At 46.3% G+C, this 19,017-nt stretch overlaps 1 protein-coding gene and 1 long non-coding RNA gene across 5 annotated transcripts in view; one reads left to right on the top strand and one right to left on the bottom strand.

Moving 5' to 3' along the window:
• The window catches only part of LOC142296855 (uncharacterized), a 331,759-nt gene that overhangs the window by 195,993 nt on the left and 116,749 nt on the right, over positions 1 to 19,017 (bottom strand). The window lies entirely within an intron of this gene.
• The window catches only part of ARHGEF4 (Rho guanine nucleotide exchange factor 4), a 309,794-nt gene that overhangs the window by 172,092 nt on the left and 118,685 nt on the right, over positions 1 to 19,017 (top strand). For 2 of the 3 annotated variants that reach the window (XM_075340910.1, XM_075340911.1), the window contains one exon: positions 8,294 to 8,429. In XM_075340910.1, the coding sequence (XP_075197025.1) occupies positions 8,294 to 8,429 (136 nt within the window). Of the gene's footprint in view, positions 1 to 8,293; positions 8,430 to 18,132; positions 18,398 to 19,017 lie in introns of those variants that run through there. The other variant, XM_075340913.1, reaches the window with a different exon arrangement.

Consider the following 19,017-nt stretch of genomic DNA (forward strand, 5'->3'; position numbering starts at 1 on the left):
GGCGATCATCCACCACTGTTGTCATCCGTGGACGCCCAGGCCTTTTTGAGTTCCCAAGCTCACCAGTCAATTCCTTTTTTCTCAGAATGTACCCGACTGTTGATTTTGCTACTCCAAGCATGTCTGCTATCTCTCTGATGGATTTTTTCTTTTTTTTCAGCCTCAGGATGTTCTGCTTCACCTCAATTGATAGTTTCTTAGACCGCATGTTGTCTGGTCACAGCAACAGCTTCCAAATGCAAAACCACACACCTGTAATCAACCCCAGACCTTTTAACTACTTCATTGATTACAGGTTAACGACGGAGACGCCTTCAGAGTTAATTGCAGCCCTTAGAGTCCCTTGTCCAATTACTTTTGGTCCCTTGGAAAAGAGGAGGCTATGCATTACAGAGCTATGATTCCTAAACCCTTTCTCCGATTTGGATGTGAAAACTCTCATATTGCAGCTGGGAGTGTGCACTTTCAGCCCATATTATATATTTAATTGTATTTCTGAACATGTTTTTGTAAACAGCTAAAATAACAAAACTTGTGTCACTGTCCAAATATTTCTGGACCTAACTGTATATATATATATATATATATATATATATATATATATGCACAGTATATACTATATACATAGGAAAGGAAAGTTTGTTTGATTCACCGCATGTGTTAGCTTGTTTTTTGTCGCCTGTACATTGTATAGCAGCCACTTCACTGCTGGCCTGCAATATAGACAAGACAGTTCAGGGGAAAGGACTTGACACTCCCAGAAGAGATATAACAACAGGATTTTCTTTATTGATTTCTTGGCTAAAAAAACACAAAATCACACCTTCAGCTCCTTGTTAACCCACTGATGCGTTTCTGGCGTATCACACACCCTTCATTACAAACATTATACATCTTAGGCATTGTTGCCCCTTGTGTTAAAAATGACTAGTGCAATGCAATAAAAAAATCAAATTGCACTCACACCAATGTTATTCAATAAGGCAATGTCCATCTGCGAGTTTTTCCTCGGCTGAATTGGACTGAAGAAGAATATCGCTGCATGCTGCATATGGCCACTTAAACCACTTAAAACAGCCGGGACTCATCAATGGAAGTCAATGGGTGCGAAAAAACAATTGCAATCCGCGTGCCATGTGATTTCTTTCTTGCACACACTGACTTGCATTTGCAAGGGTCGCCTGTTTTACGCACAAATCTCAAAGAAAATATAAAATAGTATAGATTGATCATAAAAAAATAGATAGAATGTATAGATAGAATAGAAAGATGAAAAAGATATCCTGCAGCTACATGTCCTACCTCCCTACATATTATCCCTTGCACCCTTTAGTGCCTTTCATGTGGAACTAAAGGGTGATTAGCTTGGTTTAACCTAATAAATACATTTAAAAAAATGTTGCCAGGTTCTCCCTATTTTTGATAACCAGCAAAAATAAATCAGACAGCTGCAGGCTGATATTATCAAGCTGGGAAGGTCTATGGTTATTGGGCCCTACCCAGCCTAAAAATATCAGCCCGCAGCCACCTCAAAAATGGTTCATCACATTAGATGCTCCAATTTTAACACTTCACCTCAGCTCTTCTCAATTGCCCTGATCCGTTGTCAATCGGGGTAATAGTTTTTTGGGTTGATGTTAGCTGTGCAGTGGTGTTAGTAATGCAAATGCATCAATCAGACATTCCCATTACTAGCCCAGTAATTGAAAAACGAAAAAAAAACCACACAAAAATAGTTTATTTGGAAAAAACACTTCCCAACTATCCCTGGTTTCCCAATTTATAAAAAAAAAAAGAAAGAAAAAAGGCCACGTAGGTCCAACATAATCCTTGGTTTCCCATGTAGTCCAGGAAATCTGCCGTAGTCCACAAATGGAAACATTAAAGACATAACAAAGAGTGAATAAAAGCAAGAGACAGTCCCTCATTCATCAATTTATTAGAAAGCAAACTTACCAGCTCCAACATACTCCAGGGAATCCCTCAGTGTTCCTCGATTGCAACGCTCAAAGGCTATAAGACTTGCTCTGAGGAGTCTCCATAGCCTTTGTGCAGCAGCCTCTCCCAAAGCTCTGCATGACCCAGCAATTCTGATGAGTGGTGACATTACTAATTTCATCACTCATCATAATGGCTTCGTCTCGCAGACCACACCGTACTCCGGGAGAGGCTGCTGCTCAAAGGCTATAGAAACTCAGACTGAAGCTCTATAGCCTTTGAGGGTTGCAATCGAGGAACGCCGTGGGAATCCTTGGACTACGACGAAGCGGGGAACTTTGCATTTTAATAAATTGGTGAATAAGTGACTGTCGCTTGTTTTTATATTTCTATTTCTTACACAGCTGACATCAACTCCAAAAACATTATCTAATTTGTCAATGCACCAGGGCAATCATGTAGAGGCAAGGCGAAGCGCCAGAATTGGAGCATCTAATGTGATACCGCCACTTCTGGGTAGGCTGAGGTATTTTTAGGCAGAGAAAGGCCCAGTAACCATGGACCTTCCCATCAGGATAATATCAGCCCCCAGCTGTCTGCTTTACCTTTGCTTGTTTTTAAAAATGGGGGGACCCATGTCTTTTTTTTAATTCATTTATTTATTTATTGGCTTAAGCAAGCTTAAACATCCTTAAGTGCAACATGACAGGCACTAAAGAGTGTAAGCGTATATAATGTAGGTGGGTGGGACATTATACATCTGTATATCTGTAGGATATCTATCTAGTCTCTGTTTCAATCTATCCTATCTACTGTACAGTATGTATCAATCTATCCTATGTATTTATTCTATCTATTTAGCTATGTAGATTTTGATTTTTTTTGCATTTATGTCTGATAACTAGCTAAACATGTTGCATACAGTATTATAGTATGTAAAAGATGATGTTAAAAACACATTGCATATGAAAGGCATACGCATGACATATGGATGCTGTGCAAGTAAAAAACCCGCACACTCGTGTGGTGCCCCTGAGGCTTCAGTCACCACAGGGTATTGTACCTCGGCTGAGGTGTGGTATTTATCCCGGGTACAGAGGAGGTCATTGCCGGCAAACACCACAATCCATACAACACAGTCAGTTGCCCTTCCACTGGGACTGGGTTAGGGTAGGAAGCTGGGGGTTGCCATCACGAGGTATGGGACCTCCTGCCCACTAGTTCAATAACCTAGGGGGGTGGAGCATCATCAAGGGCGGAGTGAGGTGACAAACACACAGGAAAGGAGAAGGAAACTGACCATGAACGGATACAGATTGGAAGTGCACTCAGAAAAGCCAGGGACCCGTGTTCTGGAGCTGGAGCGCTCAACCCGGGTTCCCAGATAGAAAGGGGGATCACAGGGCTCACGGGGAGTGCGACAGGCATCCGTGACCCATTCCACTAGCCAGGTGCTGGGGTGGAAGGACTACCAAAAGGAAGGACACACAGGGAGAAGCACCTAACTTGGCCTCCGTACTATCCAGGATCGGCTGGAGCCCATGACAGAGGAGCTCCGCACTCCAGAGGTGGTGAAACTTCAGTGAGTAAATACTTTGACTGCAACCCCTGTGTCGTCCAATCCTTCCCGCGCCCTACCCTCGCCTTAGCTGCATGGCAGCAGGAAACTACGACTCCCAACATCCCTGGGGCCTGAGCTCTGCACAAACCGAGCTGCGCTACCATCTGCCCCAGAGGATACCTCCCGCAGCGGTGGCTCCTATATTAGCCGCAAACCACAGATGGCGTCAAGAATACAAACTCTATTCCCCTGTAAATAACCCCTCCATCTTTATTGACACCGCCAGGGTCGCGGAACTGGGCCTGGCCGCTGTGACATCCCACCTCCTACACCGGCCCAGTGACGAGTAACCCCCCAGACCCCGTGGGCGCGTCACTCGCATGATATATGGTGTGACAAAGGAAGGACACGTACATTATTTATTATTATTTATTCCATAGCACCATACATGTGAAAAGGGGTATACATAATAGGGACAAGTACAATATCATGAACAATACAAGGCACAGACAGGTACAGGAGGATAGAGGACAAAAAATCACATTATGTGGTTTTTCACATGTGATTGGTTTTCATTGATTTTTAAATGTAGTCACAGTTTAAAGCCAGAGTCACACTTGCGATTGAGGCTAGTTTCACACTTGCGTTGAACGGCATCCGTTGCTTTGCGTTGTGTGACGGATGCAACGGATGCGTTGCATATAATGGCACGACTGATGCTACGGATCGTACAAAACGGAAAGCTTTTTTTTTTTCTTTACATATTTACTGGCAGCAGACTATTGTGAACGATCAGCTGATCACCCGGTGGCCGGGCGCTCAGCTGATCGCTCTCAAAAGCCGGCTGCCGGGCGCTCAGCTGAGCGCTCTCACATGCCGGCGGCCGGGCGCTCAGCTGAGCGCTCTCACATGCCAGCAGTCGGGCGCTCAGCAGAATGTTCGGCCACTGAGAGACAAAATAAAGTTTATGTGATTTAAAAAAAAAAAAGAAAAGATCATGCGTAGTGAAATCCTACGGATTGCGCTGCTTAAAAAAAGTTACATGCTGCTTCCTTCCGCCCGACTCAGCGTCAAAATAACAACGCTGCGTCGTCCAGCGGATGCAACGCTGACACTTGCGTTACAGTGCGTCGTCCATACAAGTCTACAGAGAATAGCATAGTGCGTTAACAGACTGCGCTATTCTCCATAGTGACGGACTGCACTGAACGCAAGTGTGAAAGTACCCTGACTCGGCGAGTCTCGCATCGGCATCACCCGGTGCGGCCGCACACTCTCTGGACAGGAACGTTTCAGCTGCATAGAAACATGCAGCAGAATCGTTCCTGTCAGGAGAGAAGCCTGCCGCGCCGGCTGATGCGATCTGATAATCATGCGAGTCATACATTCGTGTGAGTGTACCCTTAGATATATTATCTCCATGACTAAGGTAGGATAAGACGCCGGACACAAGTCAGAGGGTTAACATGGAACTGCACATGTGATTATTTTTTTTGACGAAGAAATCAATATAGAACATTTTTTTTTTATATCTCTTCTGGAAGTGCCAAGTTCTTTCCCTTGAATTTTCTTGCCAAAATTGTTGGCACCTTTGAAATTGTTCTAAAAAATGAGTATTCCTCCAAGAAAATTATTGCAATAACACATGTTTTTATAGACATGTTTATAACCTATAACCTAACCGTGTGTATTGGGACAAGACAAAAAAGAGAAAAGGGGCAAATTGGGCATATTTTCACATGAAGCTCCAAAAAATAGGCTGGACAAAATTGTTAGCACCCTCAACTCAATATTTGGTTGCACAGAGGTTGGAAATAACCATCAAGAAGCTTCTTACACTTCTCACCTGGAATTTTGGACTCTTCTTTTGCAAACTGCTCCAGGTCTCTCATATTTGAAGTGTGCTTTCTCCCAACAGCAATTTTAAGATCTTTCCACTTGTGTTCAGTGGGATTCATTCAATCATTGCTGCCACTTTTGAACTCCAGCACTTTGTTTTCATTTATTTCTGGGGGCTTCTTGAATTATGTTTGGGGTCATTGTCCTGCTGGAAGACTCATGATCTAGAACGCAAACCCAGCTTTCTGACACTGGGCACTACATTGTGACCCAAAATTCTTTGGGAATCTTCATATTACATGATGCCTTGCACACAGTCAAGGCACCTAGTGCCAGAGGCAGCAAAACAACTTCAAAACATCTTTGAACCTCCACCATATTTGACTGTAGGTACTGTATCCTTTCCCTTGTTGGGATCTTTCCATTTTCAGTAAACAGTAGAATGGTCTCATCTGTCCACAAAACACTTTCCCAGAAGGACTTTGACTTACTCATATACATTTTGCCAAACAGAAGTGCAGCTTTTTTGTGTCTGTGTCAGCAGAGAGGTCCTACTGGGTCTCCTGCCATGCCGTTTCATTTTATTCAAATGTTAACAAATAGTTTGCTCTTAAGGCTGCTTTACACGCTACGATTTCATATGCGATCTCGTATGCGATGTGACACGCCCAGGTGGTTATATACGATCTGAAGAGATCGTACATAGGTCGTCTCTGAGCCGTCACACGTGCATATTCTATACGATGCCACATCGACCAATATCTCGTTAGATCTACCGGACCGCAGACAGGGATAAATGATTAACATTACATGAGTTGCATACGCCTTATAAAGCATGAAGGACAATTCGTTACGCAGTTGGTACCACCAATCATAGCGGTGGGTGTGAGGCATGGCGTGGACAGACATGCCCTTGTTGCATATGACATACATAATAATGATGAGACTCGTCGTTGTTAGGGTGTCACACGCATCAATATACCAAGTTCGTTCAACAAAACGAACAATATTTAGAAAATGAACGACGTGTATGCGATCAACGTTTTTGCGCACAATCAGGGTAGCACGTAGGTGTCACACGCAACGACGTCCCTAACGATGCCAGATGTGCGTCACTTACGACGTGACTCCGCCGACATCTCGTAAGATATATTGTAGCGTGTAAAGCCCGCTTTACACTGATGCATCCTGAGCCTGCTTTACAGCTTACATTTCTTTGAAACTTGATTGTGCCTGCTTATTCACCATCCAGACTATCCTGTGTTGCAACCTTTCATCAAATTTTCTCTGCCGTCCACATCCAGGAGAGATTAGCTATAGTGCCATGAGCTGTAAACTTCTTGATTATGTTGTGCACAGTGGACAAAGCAACATCAAGATCTGTGAAGATGGACTTATAACCATTTTCAAAAATTTTGGTTCTCAAATCCTCAGACAGGTCTTTTCTCCTTCTTGTGATCTCTTGCTTAGTTTGGCACATATAGACACACAATGCAAAGATTGTGTGAACTTCTCCGTTTTCAATTTGGTTTTAGGTGTGATTTTCATATTGCCCCAGCCTGTTACTTACCACAGATAAGTTTGAACGAGCATCACATGATTGAAACAAAAAAGTTTACCCACAATGTTGGAAAGGTGCCAACAATTTTGTCAAGACCATTTTTGAGGTTTTGTGTGAAATTGTTGCATTTGCCTTGTTTTCTCAGTTTTTATTTTGTGTTGTTCCAATGCACATAAAAGAAATAAACGTGTGTAACAGAACATGCGTAATTGCAATAATTTTATGGGAGAAATACTTCATTTTCTGGAATAATTTCAAGGGTGCCAACACTTTGAGCCATGACTGTACACCTATTAGCTAACTTAGGTTAGTTAATTTATTTTTTTTTTTACATGTGTTTTTAGCTCATTTTTGATGTGGCAGTTTTTGGGGAATTTTTTGGTTTGTCATGTTTTAAATAAAGCTGCTTTTGTTTTTTATACCTTATTCATATTGTCATGTGCGGATTACATGCGTTTTTAGTGCATTTCCGCTTGAAGCACACTAGAACTGTATGTGCGGGTTTTTTTACCTGTGAATTATCTACATCTAATGTAATTCTGTGAGGAAGCTCTGCACATAAAACTCAGCGTACCTACAAGAGAAATTGACATGTGTATTTCAAACATGCACTGCAGATCAGTTTATGCTGAGTAAAAAAACGTCAGTGGGCATGAGATTTCTTTAAATCCAATCAACCTTTGTGGAAATGTAAGACTCTGCATTTTTGGCTCAGTAAATTATGCAAAGTAAAAAAATCCTCAAAAAAGGAATCTAGCATCTCAATTACAAAGATATAAAAGACTGGGGAGCTGCTAATTCTGGGCATTGAGAACAGAAGGGGTGCCAACTAACCCTGCCGTGGCCAGGATGATAGGATACAGGATTAAGGAACATGAGTAATTTTTTTCTTTAGTGCTGGAATAATGTTTGGCTACCACTCTCAAAGCAGTTCTTAGCCACATAGAGACTGGAACATGGGTTTGAGACCTCTAATGTGTAATGATATAGACCTAACTGGAGAAATTCTAACAAAATGTTTTCCAATTGAAGGAAATTGGCTATTTTCTCCGTCTGGCCATGGCTATTGTACCTCAACCCGATCTGGCATCCATTATGCTGTTGGTTCACACTAAATACACAACAGTTCATTAGGCTTTCTACAGGTCTTTCACACTTGGGTGTGCTTCACACCTTCCTCCGTAACAATAAGCTACATTAAAACCACTTTAATAGTAATAATTTCTATCTCTTCTCTATGTTGTCCATGTGATATCTAATTGTGGCTGTGACTAATTCACTAACTTCTTAGTCACCGTTTTTTTTACCACTATCCGCATCAAATGTCCTGGAGAAATACATCCTTAATAGGTAAAAGAAAAATTACAAAAATGACTTACTGTTCTTCTATCTAGGCAAGAATTAGTAGGAGCGGATCGGCAGCACCTTACGAGATATTTCGAATTCGACCGTTGAAGATACACTCATTTTCCCAGAGCACTCCAACCAGGCTTGATCTCGTGGGCCGTGTGAGGCGCATCACATTCCCCGGTATGTACATCATTTAGTAATCAGAGAATCTGACACCAATCGTGGTACTGTGTATTGTTAGTTGAGGCACTGTTGGCACTGTTTCCCAGGTGAACCTGATAGCTGATTTATGCTGCCCGAACCACAGGTAACATGAATTGGACACAGACTCTGTCATTTTAGCCAGGTATGTCTTACTCTGAAACTCTGAGGTATATTAGAGAAAACATACATTTAAAAGCCGTCCAGGGACAATGGGGCTCCGTAGTAGTAGTAGTAGTAGTAGTAGTAGTCAAGAAGCCAACTTAGTGACCCGAGCCACATGGTCCCTGGTCTGCTTTTAAATGTATGTTTCTCTAAAATGACAAAGCCTCTGTCAGATTCATTCAAATTCATGGTATGGGCACCATGTCAAGTCCCCTTTAAAGAGAACCTGTCACCAGTTTTTTAACTATTAAACGAAAAGTATCACCTTCTGCATCTCCTGGGCTGCGTTCTATGAAGGTGAACCTTGTTCCTGACTAAACTTGTAGACCCCTGAAATAACTGTATAAAATCTGACCGCCAGGTATGCTAATTACCTTATCTAGTCAGATGGATGTGATAATTTTCTGCCACTTTTCCTCCCTCTGGCCATGTTCGGCGTCCTTCTTTCCTGATTGACAAGGATGGTGCCGCCATCGTCATCCATGCTGCTCGGCCAAATCTCGCACAGGTGCAGTTAGTTCTGCCACATCGCAGGCCGAGCACGACACTTAGTTGTCCTCGCGCGCGCCGGTGAGGTATTTGCGCAGGCGCGAGATTATGGTCGGCGCTGTGCATAAGCTCACCAGCCTCAGCCTCATCCTCATACCCGACCATAATCTCATGTCGCGGGCGGAGGAGGGGACGCTGCGCTCTCCCACTGCTCGGGTCCGGCCGCTGCTGCTGCGGCTGCTGCTGCTCGGTGGTGGCTCGAGCGGTGGGCCGGATCCCGGGGACTCAAGCGGCGCTCCTCGTCCGTGAGTGAAAAGGGTGGGGATTGGATTGTGGGGATTTGGTTATTGTCCGTGATGCCACCCACGGTTGTGGTGATATTGGTGACACCACCGCTGCTCTGGACGGGGATCCCGGGAGCGATGACAGGGAGCAGCCTGGATGTTAGTTCTCCCCTCCGTGGGTAGGGGGTTGGTTGTGCCGGGGCCCGGTGATGGGGTAGGGATGGATGGCAGGTGAGTTACGGGGCCTGGCGAGGTGCAGGGTCGCGGGGGCAGCGCTGTGCCGCACGGCACGGTGGTACTCACTCAGCCAATGATGAGGAGACAGTTCTCGGTAAAACACACGGCTGGATGGACGGGTCCCACAGACGGCTGCGGTGTTTCAAATTCACGGCGACTCCTAGCCTTGCCGGGGTCCGTAAGCCCCTGCCGGATGGTGCTGGCTTCTCTTTTCGTACCGGTCTGGTACCGCCGGGCCACCGCCCGTCCACGGTCCTTACGGCTAGCTCCAATAGGCCACTTCTGCAGACGGTCACCACCGTCTGCCAACCTTGCTGATCTGTCCGGGCCACACACCCGGACCAACTTCAGGCTTCTCTACTGCCACTTTCCTCCTTCCACTTGTACTTCCAAAACTAATCTGCCTGACTTTTCCCACCTCCAGGACTGTGAATTCCTCGTGGGCGGGGCCAACCGCCTGTCCCACCCCCCTGGTGTGGACATCAGTCCCTGGAGGAAGGCAACAAGGGTTTCTGTCTGACTTCGGTGTGCCTGACCGGGAGTGTGGGGTGTGTTGGTGTAGTACCTGTGACGACCTGGCTTGTCCAGGGCGCCACATTCCCCCTTAGTAAAATGCAGACCGTCCGCGGGCTGCCCATCCATCACCGGTTTTATTTTCACAAACTGGAAAGATAAACGGTAAAACAAGTTACAATTATAATAACATCTTCCCACATCGGGAGGTACTCTTACTTAAACGTTGCAAAACGGTTACGGCTTCCGCTCTCTCCCACCCAAGTAACCTGGCCCTGATGCTGCCCCTAAGCAAACAGGCAGCACCCCTTTACCCCAGTCCAGCCCAAGTTACCCGAGCGGGTTCTGTCCTTTTCAGGGGACTTACGTCCATGGGGAACCCCTGAAACCCCCGGAGGATCGCCACCAGTTGCGGTAGCGGCGGGCCTGGGCCATCACTTCCCTCCAGGCCCATCCTCCCTAATCAGCCTCTCCAGAGGCGGCCACGGTTTAGCCTTAAAACATATTTTTATTTACATACCACAAGTTCGTGGTTGCCCTGCCAGTTCTCGGGCTTGTCCGTAGTAGTTCCTACGCAGTGGTTTGTGAGGGGTCCCAACGGGGACCAGTTGCCGGCAACGACCGGTGCAAATCAAGGCTTCAATCAGGTGAATCTTCGGTTAATCATTCACTTATCATTCATTTAAAACTTTAAACGGTACTTTGGTGGTCCCAATGGGGGACAACTTGCAACAGGTCTCCGCTGCCATCACTCTGATTCTTCGGCGTTGGCCTCATCCTCCACCACCAGCATATCAAACATGCAGTCACAGGCCTGCTGTGAAAGGGGTGCCCGGTATCTGTTTCCACCATTGCACGGGGTGTAATAAACCACCTTTTCTCCCACGTAGCAGAGACGCTCACTTATCGCCTCACTTTCAGGGGTGGGCTCAGCACCGGAGCTGGAGTCACTGGAGTCACTATCACTTTTCTCTGCGTCAGGCGGGTTGCCGCCAGCTGCCGCAGCCTCCTGCCTTCCAGTATCCAGTACATCATATTCTTTCGCGGTAGCATGGGGCAGTAGGTCAGGTTGGTTAACGCGGAGGCGCCCCAGGAAGAATGGTAGGGATGATACGAGGGCCGAGACAGGGCCGGGCCCCCCAGCCGCAGTGGCCGGTCCTGGTAGGACATGGGGACGTGGGCTACCCATCGGCTCCGTCACATCTGCTCCCTTCCCATACATTGGGGTAGTTGCAACCAGCGTTTCCACTTCACTGGTCCACTGCTCCATCATGAGGTATATCTGACTTTGCTGGCGTTGGTGGAACTCAATCACTCGGGCCTTCATCCATGCCACAGTCCCGGGCTCGGGGTCTGGCGCAATCACTGCCGGGACATCTGGCACATTTTCGTTAAGGGGCCGCGGTCCCAGCGCTCCAACAGGAGCGGTTCAGGGGGTCCTGAGCGTCTGCAGCTGGCTGGTCCGCCGGGGCGGGTTGACAGGGTATCGCTACCGGTTGGACAGGTAGCGGGCCTAGTGGCAGGGCGGCAGCAGCTAACACGGGTAGCGGGGATGGAGACAGGGTGAGCGGGTGCAGGCCGGGCTCCTCAGCCGCAGTGGCCGATCCCTCGGGAATACAGGGGCGTGGGTCTCTTACCCGCTCCTCCAAATCCTCTTCCACCTCGCGTCTCCGCATAGCAGCCACCATGTCCGCCATGTCAGTCTCCCACTCCTCCAGGAGGAGCTGCATGTGGGCTTGCAGACGGTTACTCAGCGGGGTGGTCCGGTCTCTCAGCCACATCACCGTGCCGGGTGCGGGAGCGTCATCATTGGTAGTCGGACTTTGCATCTTGGCAATGAGGTCTTCCAGGAACCCAGTATCGCTGCAGAGTCCTGGCGTCCCTGCTTTTATAGCCGCGGGCTACATGCGGCCAGACGCCATCCGTCCCCCTTAGTCTCATTCCGGCTCCTCCTCTCCAGGGGCGGGGTTTTGGCCTTCACGCCTCCACTACTCGAGGAGACGCTCGAGCGGGAATTTTTCGCGACCAAGATGGCGGCTTCTCAAATTTTCCGGCCGGACACCTTCGGCGGTAACAAGGCGCACCTCTACCAGACGGCAGAGCGGTAAGATCCTGTTCGTGATGCCAAGTTGTCGCGGGCAGAGGAGGGGACGCTGCGCTCTCCCACTGTTCGGGTCCGGCCGTTGCTGCTGCGGCTGCTGCTGCTCGGTGGTGGCTCGAGCGGTGGGCCGGATCCCGGGGACTCAAGCGGCGCTCCTCGCCCGTGAGTGAAAAGGGTGGGGATTGGATTGTGGGGATTTGGTTATTGTCCGTGACGCCACCCACGGTTGTGGTGATATTGGTGACACCACCGCTGCTCTGGACGGGGATCCCGGGAGCGATGACAGGGAGCAGCCTGGATGTTAGTTCTCCCCTCCGTGGGTAGGGGGTTGGTTGTCCCGGGGCCCGGTGATGGGGTAGGGATGGATGGCAGGCGGGTTACGGGGCCTGGCGAGGTGCAGGGTCGCAGGGGCAGTGCTGTGCCGCACGGCACGGTGGTACTCACTCAGCCAATGATGAGGACACAGTTCTCGGTAAAACACACGGCTGGATGGACGGGTCCCACAGACGGCTGCGGTGTTTCTCCTCCCGGCAGGTTGATGGTGACTGCCTTTCCCTGCACCTGTGTAACGTGTACGGTTCCAATGGGTTCCCACCGGTAACCCACTCCCCAGCTTGGATGGGTGCTGAAGGAGCTCCTGTTGCCCGCAGGCTCTGGCCCTGGGAACTTTAGCCTTGGCGGTGACTGTGTTTCCCTCTCTTGGTTGGACTGTTGCCTTCTGCCGGGAAACGGGGCTGCTGGGAAACCCAGGAGGTTCCCTTCGCTAACGGATTTGGCAAATTCACGGCAACTCCTAGCCTTACCGGGGTCCGTAAGCCCCTGCCGGATGGTGCTGGCTTCTCTTTGCGTTCCGGTACGGTACCGCCGGGCCACCGCCCGTCAACGGTCCTAACGGCTAGCTCCAATAGGCCACTCCTGCAGACGGTCACCACCGTCTGCCAACCTTGCTGATCTGTCCGGGCCACACACCCGGACCAACTTCAGGCTTCTCTACTGCCACTTTCCTCCTTCCACTTGTACTTCCAAAACTAATCTGCCTTACTTTTCCCGCCTCCAGGACTGTGAATTCCTCGGTGGGCGGGGCCAACCACTTGGCCCACCCCCTGGTGTGGACATCAGCCCCTGGAGGAAGGCAACAAGGGTTTCTGTCTGACTTCGGTGTGCCTGACCGGGAGTGTGGGGTGTGTTGGTGTAGTACCTATGACGACCTGGCTTGTCCAGGGCGCCACACTCACGCCTGCACAAATACCTCATCGGCGTGCGCGAGGACAACTATGTTTCCTGCTCGGCCCACGACCTAGCAGAGCTAACTGCGCCTGCACGAGATTTGGCATAGCAGCATCGATGACGACGGCGGTGCCATCCTTGTCAATCAGGAAAGGAGGACGGCGAGCGTGGCCAGAAAGAGGAAAAGTGGCAGAAAATTATCACGCCCATCTGACTAGATAAGGTAATTAGCATACCTGGCGGTCATATTTTATAAAGTTATTTCAGGGGTCTACAAGTTTAGTCAGGAACAAGGTGCACCTTCATAGAACGCAGCCCAGGAACTGCAGAAGGTGGTACTTTTCGTTTAATAGTGAAAAAACTGGTGACAGATTCCCTTTAAGAGGCTCGCCTTGCTGATACTATTGTTTATTGGGGCATTCTGATAATACTGTTAATGGGTTCAATCTGATGGTGATGTTAGAATGATTATATCTCGAAGAAAACATATGTCTGTATGTAATTTTAGGACATAGCTGACTATCTTCTTGTGTTAATATGTCTCCTTGTACTTAATTGCTCTAGCTGGAGAGTTTTTTGAGGATTCACTTGTTCCACCCAACACAAAAACACCAAAATGCAATGTGATTGTCCCTTACACAAAAACACATGACGTATTCTAACTTTGCTAGGAAACATGAGGCAAAACAGCTGTCTGGGCTGGCGTCAGCACCCGTCGCATACCGGTAATGTGACGGGGCCCTGGACAGCCTGGGGGGCCCACTCGCCATCGTCAGTTCTACTGCCCCTAGGCCGACTTTCAAGGACCCCAGTGCTCAGCCAGGAACTGCACTTTGCTGCTTGCTGGCCCTTTAAATTCACACTTGCACTCAGCGTTCACTGCTGAACGCTGCGTGCAGGTGTATTGAAGTTCATAATGTGGAGGATTTAGATTGCGGTGTGCTCTGGTCCCGAGTGTCCCTAAGGTAAAAATCGTAACATGTCAGAGTTGTCCCCGTAAATTAGATCGCACTTGGCCATGCATGGAAAAATCAGACTGCACTACGATGACAGCCATGTGCGGTCCGATTTTCATGGAATCATAGAATGGTGAAACTGAAAAAAAAAAATTCTGTCTTGTGTACATCTGAGAAAATCAAATCATACGCTGATAAGAGTCAGATCATAATGTGATTAGCATAATTGATCCGATTTTCTTGGATGAGAAAAAACCCCGTTGGATCACCCTAACCTAAATTTAAATGATATTACTAATTTCTAAAAAGCTAATTTGTCCGGTTTATTGCTTCTTTAAGGATTATATTTCTGACATTCAGTCCAGGCTTCTTGTAAGAGGATTTTAATATCTACAGTAACCTAAACATAACCTGAAAATTGGGGGTTGGGGAAACTAGCGCCTTGCTTCTGTTTACTGCCTGGAAGTGAGAATAGAAGGCTGATTTAAAGGAGAAGCACTTTACATACCGCACCACCGACATTCATCTCAGTCACAGCCTTTTGGCATGTGGATGATAAACTGCGAGTAGGAGGGGAGGTCATCAAGGACGCTCATCCCAAGGCGCAGGGGGGAGGAAAAGCACTTGCAATTCTACTGTTTGTGTACATTTAAAAAAAAAAAAAGATATATATATATATATATATATATATGTGTGTATATATATATATATATATATATATATATATATATATATACACTCATTCGGGGCCATCATCAGTTTTTTTTCAGCTATATTTTACTCTAGGGCTAGGCGACAATATCTGTCATACAACACTGAGATTGCAATGTTGTGTTTTGCTTTACATTCCCATCAGATGATTTCTTATGGCGATCTGTGACCTACCACAACTTTCCAAATGTGGTTGGAAGACTCGCTTGAAGAAGACTTCATTGCAAGTCACATTTGACTGCAACATAAAGTTCATGTGACTTGTCTGCGATCAAAGTTCTATATTATTGAAGTTGGACAAATGTTCTTGGCCCCATGATTTGTCTGAGAATTGCCATGTCACGTGTCCGCGTAACCCAGTTGTATCGTTGTGGCCAGAAAGGGACTTCAAATGTCCCAGCTCATAGATCATAATGCAATTCCCAGACATCCGATTTTCATGTGCGGGTGCTATGTGTTGGTTTTCCATTCACATGTGTGTGATTTTTCACTGACATTCGAGCACGGTCCAATTTTCACAAACTGGCAAAACGGAGAATGTGGAGAAACTATTTTTTTTCTTCACGAATGAGAAAATTGATGACTCTTGGATCATACTCTGACCAAACTCTGATCAAAATAATCAGTCCAGTTTTCTCATATGGTAGGAGATCGGACGTCTGAACGAGGCCTTACTTTTCGTGCTCTTTAACACTTGAGTTTAATAGAAAAAATGCAGGAAAAAAATGTATTTTATTTAATGCCAACCCCATCAGAAAGATCAGGTTCTGGTCACACTAGCATCACGGCTTCCAGTCTTACCAGAGCCATGACAGGGATGACAGATCCGTTTACAAACTTTTTACAGATAGTAATGACTTAAAGCATAAAGGGGCCAATCGCAGTTCTGGGATTTTTGATAGCAAAAATAAAGCTGCACACGACACTATTCTTGACATCAAAAATACTGAAAACCGTGATAGAAGAAGCACACGCTGCAGATTTGGTGCAGGCATTTTCTGCTCCAGATCTGCACGCTGTGGAAAAAAACGCTTCAAAACTGGATGTGGATTGATGCAGTTTTGGTGCAGTCTTTTGGGCCATCAAGAAAGTCAATGAATTGAAGTCAATGGGTGAAAAAACGCTGTTAAACCTGACCAATAATTGACATGCTGCAGATTTGTTTTCTGCACCAAACCCGCAAGGAAAAAAACTGCACATTGTGCACAGCAAATCTAAAATCCCATAGACTTTGCTGGCTTCAGGAGAGGCATGCAGATTTTGATGCAGATTTTAAAAAAACTGCGTCAAAAACTGCAGCGTGTGCACGGGGCCTGGGGGTATAGACACACTAAGTATTTTTGCTGAGCTTTTGGAGTGGAAAGCTGAGCAGAAACTCTTAAGTTTTTGAAGAGTTTTTACTTTTGAGAAGAATTTGGAGAGTTTCCACCTCCAGTTTCTGTCCCAAAAACTCTTTGAAAAACTTCATGTGCCCATATTCTACTAATAACTTCTCTTCTTTCTAGCTCATGCATAGTTGTGTTACCGGTTCTCTTTAAAAAGAATGAGACTAAGGGGTACTTTGCATGTTGCGACATTGCTACTGCGATATCGTCGGGGTCAAATCGAAAGTGACGCACATCCGGCGCCGGTAATGACGTCGCAACGTGTAAAGCCTAGATGCACTGATAAATGATCGCAAAATCATCGTAAATCGGTGATCTGTGTAGCGTCGGACATTTTCATAATGTCGCACCAATAGGAGATACGATGTTGTTCCTGGTTCCTGCGGCAGCACACATCGCTGTGTGTGAAGCCGCAGGAGCAAGGAACATCTCCTACTTGCCTCCACCGACTATGCGGAAGGAAGGAGGTGGGCGGGATGTTTACGTCCCGCTCCATCTCCGCCTCTCTGCTTCTATTGGCCGCCTGCTGTGTGACGTCATTGTGACGCCGCACGACCCGCCCCCTTAGGAAGGAGGCGGGTCGCCGGCCAGAGCGACGTCGCAGGGCAGGTAAATCCGTGTGAAGCTGCCGTAGCGATAATGTTCGCTACGGCAGCTATCACAAGATATCGCATGTGCGACTGGGGCGGGTACTATCGCGCTCGGCATCACTAGCATCGGCTAGTGATGTCACAGCGTGCAAAGTACCCCTTAGTTACAGGCAGTAGTTTATGGCAAAGTCAAATCAACCAAGTCAACCAAAGGAGACATGGAGTGCCGGTATATTTTCCCATAACCTATAAATATATATAGAGATAGAACAGATAAGATAGATATTTTTTTTTTAATTATTATTATTATTATTATTATAGCACCGTGGCACCTTACATGTGAAAATTAGGTATACATAAAAAAACAAGTACAATATAATAATAATAATAATAATAATAATAATATATGTATGTGTATATATATATATTTTTTATATATATATATATATATATATATATGTGTGTGTGTATGTGTATATATATGTATATATATATTTTTACTTATTTATTTCTTTTTTTACAAATGTCAACATTATGCAGTTTGTGGTCCTATTAAATAGCGGCCATATTAAATTTCTGAACAACTTTAATAATTTTTATCCCACTTTGGTCTGCATCGAAATGCAAGGTGTGAACAAGACCTCATGTTTCGATACTCGATAAGTAATTAGACAGTAATTGATTTGTAAGTTGGATGAGGGTATAAATCGCCCTAGTCAGTTTACTAAATGAATCACATAGGAATAAATCCGATGACATCCCGCTGGTTACATCAATGGGATGCAGCTCTGGAGCTCTACAGGACTATGCAGGGTTTCTCTGAGAGGATTCCCTTAAAACAATAGGATGATTCACGTGTATTCTTCAAACTTCAGCCCTTCTAAATCCTTTATATTAGAAGCAGTTGCTAAGAAACCCTTATGGCACTGAGCCATGAATAAGTAGGGAGTTGGATGAAGCTTGTGATGCCTGGAGCCCCCTTAGCGGCCCCCTATGATGTCAGGTTGCATTCTACAAGGAAAGCCAGGCTGCTCAGTATTGAGCCAGCACTGCCAGGTACAAGAGCCTACAAGAAGCAACAAGAGGCTCCTGTCCAAGCCTGCGAGTCCGGATGAGGACTCGGCAGCCATGCCCAAGTGATCCAATGAACCCGCACAGTAGTTCCGGGAGCTCTGGGCTTTCCTCTGGCTCGGATTCTGATAGCAGTAGCTGCCTTGGTTGGGGTGGTGCTGGCATGAGAGGGCTGCTGTCTAGATACTGGAGCCTGGAAAGCCTGCAGTCTGCTTCTGGTAAGGAGAATGCATCTATATCTAGTTGGGTATCAGTTATTTTGGGCAGTATATGGTCTGGAATATATAAGGTGGATGATGATGATGATGATGATGATGATGTTGTTGATGATTTATCTTCAGCTGGTAATAATGGCTATATCAGGATGAGCATCTCTTCTGCATGCAGAAAATAACATTAACAGGTGGCAGAGCACAACCGGTAGGAAAGTGAATGTAAACTGCCATGTGCCATGGTAGGGCGGTATAGATCAGTGCAGACTCCAGAGCACAACAAATGCCAGGGAATGGACGTGACCAACCTTAAAAAAGTTTTCTACTTGCAGATCATTTTTTGGAGCAGACGTTACCTTGCTTGCTGGGATGCAAGTGGAGCATTTATTGATACAAGCAGAAACAAGAGACCTTAGAGATGGAGAGGAACATTTTGTGATCTAGGAATAACATTAGTAATTTATATTACTTATCTCAAGATAAGTAGAGCAATATTATTAATGTGGGAATATTAGTATTAATAATATTGTGAATCCCTAGTTTACCAAGAAAATCACTAATCACACTTTATTAAGGGATTTCTCAGAATTTTGTTTGCAAAAGCGAGTCTTTCCATTAGACCTGTT

This window comes from Anomaloglossus baeobatrachus, chromosome 3 (genome assembly GCF_048569485.1).
Source record: "Anomaloglossus baeobatrachus isolate aAnoBae1 chromosome 3, aAnoBae1.hap1, whole genome shotgun sequence".
NCBI classification, from domain to species: Eukaryota; Metazoa; Chordata; class Amphibia; order Anura; family Aromobatidae; genus Anomaloglossus; species Anomaloglossus baeobatrachus.